This window comes from Gracilinanus agilis, chromosome 6, assembly GCF_016433145.1.
Source record: "Gracilinanus agilis isolate LMUSP501 chromosome 6, AgileGrace, whole genome shotgun sequence".
In the NCBI taxonomy this organism is placed as follows: Eukaryota; Metazoa; Chordata; class Mammalia; order Didelphimorphia; family Didelphidae; genus Gracilinanus; species Gracilinanus agilis.
Window position 1 is genome coordinate 276,409,707 of NC_058135.1, and position 6,670 is coordinate 276,416,376.

General features: G+C 32.8%; 2 protein-coding genes across 2 annotated transcripts; both read left to right on the forward strand.

Annotated features, from left to right (window-relative positions):
• The first annotated feature begins 642 nt into the window (after positions 1 to 642).
• LOC123252657 (olfactory receptor 8K3-like) lies at positions 643 to 1,620 on the forward strand. Its single transcript, XM_044681923.1, has one exon. It carries the CDS (start codon positions 643 to 645, stop codon positions 1,618 to 1,620), a length of 978 nt encoding a protein of 325 aa, XP_044537858.1.
• A 4,812-nt stretch (positions 1,621 to 6,432) lies between these two features.
• Positions 6,433 to 6,584, forward strand: LOC123251822 (thymosin beta-4-like). Its single transcript, XM_044681135.1, has one exon. It carries the CDS (start codon positions 6,450 to 6,452, stop codon positions 6,582 to 6,584), a length of 135 nt encoding a protein of 44 aa, XP_044537070.1. The 5' UTR covers positions 6,433 to 6,449.
• Positions 6,585 to 6,670: the final 86 nt, after the last annotated feature.

Genomic DNA, 6,670 nt, shown 5'->3' on the forward strand with positions numbered 1-6,670 from the left:
AGGTAGAAACTGAAATAGATTCTAGACATTTAGATCCAGGGCATTCCTAAGAAGGAAATTTCATCTCTTGCCATGGACCATCACTTAACAAACCCCAATCAAAAACAATAGACAAACAAGCAGGAGCTTTTATGAGTAGAGTAGGGTTACTTGAAAATATGTTGAAAAGAGTTCTATCACCCATGTCTTCTTACTTTTAAAGCCAACCACAATTCCTCAATAAGGTGTTCTAATGAAGTTATACTTCTCTCTGCCATTATAATTGTCCAACTTTCTAATTAATTAAAATATTTTATAATATATTCATAATATTATTATGTCCAATTTATTGGGGATGTATAATTTCATAATTCACTATTTTTAAAAGTACAGCCACATTCATGTTTCTCTTGGTGACAGGTTATTGATACATGATATAGTATGATATGACATAATATGATATGAAATGATATATGATGTAATATGACTTCAATAGAGTGAATTCTCCACACAACAACTAAATTGATAAAATAATATCATAGTTGGGTGAGAAAGTTCCTTTAAGTCTTGTCAGAGACACTTCTACCAAATAATAAGCTCATTACCTATGAAAACAGAACTCAAAAAATTTTGTTTCTTTTCTGTTCAGATTATGGTCCTTGGATGGAAGAAATGATCAAGTTTAATGAAACCACTGGGAGCCAGGTGACCGAATTCATTCTCATGGGCATCACAAACCGTCCTGAGCTTCAAGGACCTCTCTTTGTTGTGTTTTTCTTCAACTACATGGCCATAGTACTGGGAAATCTGGGCCTTATCATCCTAACCACTGTTGATCCCCACCTCCAAACTCCCATGTACTATTTTATCAGACATCTGGCATTTGTGGATCTTGGCTATTCCACGGCAATTGGTCCAAAAATGCTACTTAGTTTCCTGGAAAAGAAAAATATCATTTCTTATTATGGATGTGCCATACAACTCTTTTTTATTGTGATATTTCTCACAAGTGAATTTTTCAATCTATCAGCCATGGCTGTTGACCGCTACGTGGCTATCTGTAAGCCCCTTCTCTATATGGTCATCATGTCTGACCGGGTATGTTGGATCTCAGTGGCTATCTCATATGTTTATAGCATCATAGTAGCACTCCTGGTCACCATAAAGATTTTTCAATCATCTTTTTGCAAATCAAATGTATTAAGATATTTCTACTGTGACAGTCTACTTCTAGTGTCCATTATATGCTCAGATACAAGTGAAATTGAACTAATTATTATGACATTTGCTGCACTTAATATGGTTTCTTCACTCTTCATTATCCTTTTCTCCTACATGCTCATTCTTGTAGCCATTCTCAGAATGAACTCCTCTGAGGGCAGGTACAAAGCTTTCTCCACCTGTGGCTCTCATCTCACAGTTGTGGTTGTGTTTTATGGAACACTTCTCTTCATGTATCTGCAGCCCCATTCTAGCCATTCTTTTGACACAGACAAGATGGCATCTGTGTTTTACACTTTGGTCATCCCCATGCTTAATCCTTTGATCTACAGCTTGAGGAACAAAGAAGTGAAAGATGCCTTGAAAAGACTCTTTAAAAAATTGACGCAAACACTGCCTTTCATAACCAATATAAAATAGGATTCCACTGAAAGCAAGTAAACTTCTACTAAATTTCTTCATCAATTTCTCTCTGATTCTTCTCTCTCTCTTTTTAATGGCTCTCCTTATATGTATTCAAAAATGATTATTTTTGGTTCATTGTTCAAAATAATCAACCTTCAGTAAATCCTAGTTTAGTGGGTCACTTAATTTAAGGGATCCTTTAGAGAATTAAGTACAAAATATTTATATAAAAATCTATATCACTATATACTATAATATTTTTAATACTACAATATTATACCTGCTACCTTTGGTTAAAGTTTTCTTGTGTGCGAAGGTCAGTTAACAATAATTTTTTAAAGGCTGCTGTCAGATAATGTTCTATAGACACTATAGAAATAGGTAGATTATTTAAAAAATTTTGCTATCAATGAAAAAAAACTTTTTAATGGAAACAGCATGTGCATGAGAGCAACACTATCAGCTATAGCAGCAAATCATCTGATGAATGTCTTATTGATAAGTGTATGTTCATTTTTTACTTAAATTTTCCCCTCTATATCTTTGAACAATTGCTCTTGATCTTTTCTGTGAAGTAAAATAAGTTGATTTTTTCTACTTTATTTTAATTATTCAAATTCTTGAAAGAAATTTCCAAATTTTATCCCATCTTTAATCCCAGATCTTTCATTCTTATGCTAGAATTCAAAGAATATTAGCTTATAAAGGATGTCCCCAAAGTCTCAGTATAGAATTCAGTTTCTAAAATTTTAAAACCATTAAGCTTTTTGGGAAGTTCTGTACAATTACAGGATCTGGATTTCAATAGCAGGTCAGTTACATTTGCCCTGTGATATTCTGGACAATAAGTGAATCCTCAATCATTCATATTCATCATTATAATGTGGTAGTATGATGACATGAAGTTTAAGGGTAATTCCAGTTTAAAATCTATGATGCCATGAATCTATTCTTTGTTAAAACAATGTTGTGTCTTCAACCAGTCCTTATATGGAATGTTCTTCTGCCTCATAAATATTATTATTGCTTCCTTATAATCAATCTGGAGTTAATTAATGTCCACTTTGAACTCAGTTGTCCAAAATTAATCCAATTTTCCACATGCGGCCTGGTCAAGGAAGAATGCAAGCAAACTATCAGATATAATGCAAAGATGCTGTGTCTATAATAATAGAGCTCATTTTAGCTTCCCTAGGTAGGATTTAATAATCTATATTCATATTCAAGTTGTAATCCTTTTAAAATTCCAAGTTTTCTTCAAAAGAATATATCAAACTACATGTCTCTTCCATCATTGATTCTTTTCTAAAACTAACTCAGATGTATGTCTTTATATTTCTCCCATTTGACTTACTTTATATTTTAATCTCATGTTAATGCAGATCAGGGTCAGTAGCTAGTAGAAGAAAGATCTTGACTTATATGAGAAAGAGATAAAAAGGCAGGAACTCTACAAGTTTCAATGGATAATTAAGAAAGAGCCAGGTGAATAGATTTAATTGTTTTGATTTTTTTCTTCTAACTTTTATCTTTTAAAAAGACATGTGCTTCTGAATTAGACAGTATGACACTGGTTTTCTTCAATGAGAAAGTACTTGATCAGGACCTCTGGGGAGGAAACTAGAAATACTTACCTGTCCAGATTGAGTCAGAAGAAAGAAAAGCATTATTGGATTGTCTAGTAATTTTTGTGTGACATGTGTTTAATACAAATTGCTAATAACTGTGATTTCTAAATAATTTGCTTTTCCTTAAGATCACAAATCTTGTAGCATGAAATTTCTCTAAGTCTATGAGGAAAACAGAATTATTTTATTAAAAAGAGTGTTATTATTACACAATTTGAAAACATAGGTAATCCAAAATGATCTTTTTTTTAATCCCTTACCTTCTATCTTAAACATAAACAAAGGTATCCATTCTGAGGCAGAAAGGAGGTAATAAAAAGATCAATTTTGAACTTTTACTGTTCAAAGAATTAGGCTAAAGTTTTGGGAGATGAATAGAAGTAGAAAATAATCCATACTCTCAATAAATTCACATCTTAATAGATGGACACAACATATAAAGAGTGATTCAGATTAAGAAAAATAGAGATTGCAATCCATAAAGTATGTCAACAAATCATAGATGATATATATTGTTAAATGTAATTTTCATGTCTCATTCTTAGTTTGAACTTCACTCAACAACTTTGTTCATGGATCAATTCCTTCTCTGGGTTAACAGTTATACTACTGAATATATTAAAGAAAATGCTAAAGCTAATCTGCCATTTCTTCTTCATTTATGAATGAACATATATATATACATACATATGTATATATATATATATACACACACACATATATATATGTGCCTTCTCTCTTTTTTTAGTTTCAGTTATAAAACCAATTAACGTATGCTATATACTAGAAACATTATCTTAATATTCAATATTTTGGAATCTTATATACAACATATTTTGTTATTATCTATATTTAGTAGTTGTGGGACAATAATTTAAATGTAAAATGTAATATGTAATTCCAGATTAAAGTGAATTCATCATTATCAAAAATCATTTATCAAAATCAATTATGAAAAAATATCAGGAGATTTAGGGTATATATATATACACACACATATATATATATGCATATATATATATATATATATATATAGAGAGAGAGAGAGAGAGAGAGAGAATATTATCTTGACACAAAAGTCCAAATTATCCTTGATTAATGAGAAAGTTGATACAATCCCATTGCCAGTTTCTTTGAATTACAATCATTAGGGAGAACAATGACTCCCAGAAGCATAATGATGAGCCTTCTTTCTACAACCTAACCAAGTTTCTCAAAAATTACAGGTTTTTTCCTGAAAATCTCATTAAGTAGACAATGACTTTGGGAGCTCTGATGTGGAGAAAAACAGGAAGAAAATACCTGAAAAATGCTAGAATGAAAATCATAGTTTATAGTTTATACAGGCAGACATATGCTATGTTAAAAAGGATCTGAACTTTTAATTTAACATGTTAGAACTGAAGCATAGAAGAGGAACTATTGTCTTGGCTATAGGAAATGTAGCAGTCGTGGTATTGTAATTGTACTCTCATGCCCTTCATTTAGTGAGTTTGCTTAAGATTCTTATGTTAAAAAATGATAATTATGATCCTATGTATTTATGAAGAAACTCTGTACTTGAAAAAGTATAAATGGTACATTACCTAAATCTAGGATTCACCTGAGATTGTTGGTAAAAGCATAGAGGAGCCCATGTACCCAGAACATTTTATTTAAAACTTGAGGCACCAATTTTATATCATTGGGTTAGGTACAGCATAGAGATAGTAACAAATCATCTCTTTGGATTATCTAACAATATCAGTGTTGTGAGGGGCTAGAGATTAACCCCTGGTCCTTGGAGGGTACCCTTTCATGAATGACAGACTCAAGAGGAACTCTTTAAAGATAGAGAAATTTATTTAGGTTGAATGGGAGGGAGGCAGTGTGCAGGACCAACTGCCTCCCTGAACGAAGAAAAGTTCCGGATTTTTATATCCTAAAGGGATGGGGTCTAAGTGACTTGGAAAGGAAAGATGGGAAAAGGGATGAACAATGGGAACAAATGAGGTGGGGCAATCAAGGGAGAACAGGCAACAAAATAGATGCCTTTGGGTCTGGGGGCTTAAACATAAGCATACATCATTTCTGACATCCTCATCATAAAGGTGGGTCTGTGGGAATAATAAAGTATACAACCTTTATGACATCTTGATCATGTTACCTGTGTTGAGAATTCTAGAGATGTTTGGGATCATAAGTGATGTTTGAGATGTAGGGATCATAAAGGTGGCTAAGTTATCTCCAGAAACCTAGTATGTTTGGGATGTAACCAAGAGGTATTTCCTTGTGCTCAGACCCTTATCTTAAGACTAGTGTAAATACATCCAAAGCTTAGAGGTGGAGGATCCTATGTTTGTTCAACTGTGAGCTTTGCAAGGTGAATTCCTCTTGTAATCGTGAACTGTGTCCTTCCTAGGAATTCGGCATGTACTAGGGGGACTTGGTGCCCACCACAAAATGTGAAAATAATTATAAAGCACATAGAACAGTGCCTGTCACAGACTAAGTACAATTTAAATACATACTATAACAACAACTTCTACTACTATTATTATTATTTTGATGATGATGTTATATTTCATAAGAAATAAAAGATGAATTTAGGACCTAAACCTAAAAGGTACTTCATGAAACAGAAACAAACGAGAATCAAATCAGATAATTTCATAGATACAGCTGATAACCAAGAAATTAAATATAATAATTTTTCAAAAACGCATTTTAGTAGGAACTGGGCATACAAAGACAAGAATAAACAAATGAATGAAGAAAAAAAAATGGATGAAGTTAATGGAAGTGGTCATGTGTGCCTGATCCAGGACTTGAGTTTAGATCTGTATGGTTCTAAGACCAGGTGCCATGCATTATGCACCACTCAGGAATAAATTTCTTTCATTTACAAAAAAAGTGACAAATAATTGGGATGTTCAGAGGATGTTGTTTAAGGGTAATGAAAGTTAGGGGCTAAAAATTATGGGCACACTTGATATGCACAGTAAATGTGTATTAATGGTAATATGACCATATCTGATATCATTACTCTACTAATCGCTGATCACTTCAAGATGCCTGCATTAGGTATTACTATAGCTCCTTTATGTGCCCACTGCATACACTTTGAATAAAAATTGTGGTTATTTTAGAAAGTAAATGATTGACAGTTCAGAGATGCCACCTCAGAGATCTGACTTACACTCATGAGCCCCGTCCATCACTGCTTAATCTGCAAAAATGTCTGACAAACCAGATATGGCTGAGATTCAGAAATTTGATAAGTCTAAATTGAAGAAGACAGAAACACAAGAGAAAAACCCACTGCCTTCAAAAGAAACAATTGAACAAGAGAAGCAAGCTCGTGAATCATAAGGAAATCTCCCCTGTCAATATGCACTGTGCATTCCACAAGCATTGCCTTCTTAATTTTACTTCTTTTAGCTGTTTAACTTTGTAAG

Excerpts from the sequence above, each read along its gene's own strand:
- LOC123252657 (XM_044681923.1), top strand. The coding sequence starts at position 643 with ATGGAAGAAATGATCAAGTTTAATGAAACCACTGGGAGCCAGGTGACC.
- LOC123251822 (XM_044681135.1), top strand. The coding sequence starts at position 6,450 with ATGTCTGACAAACCAGATATGGCTGAGATTCAGAAATTTGATAAGTCT.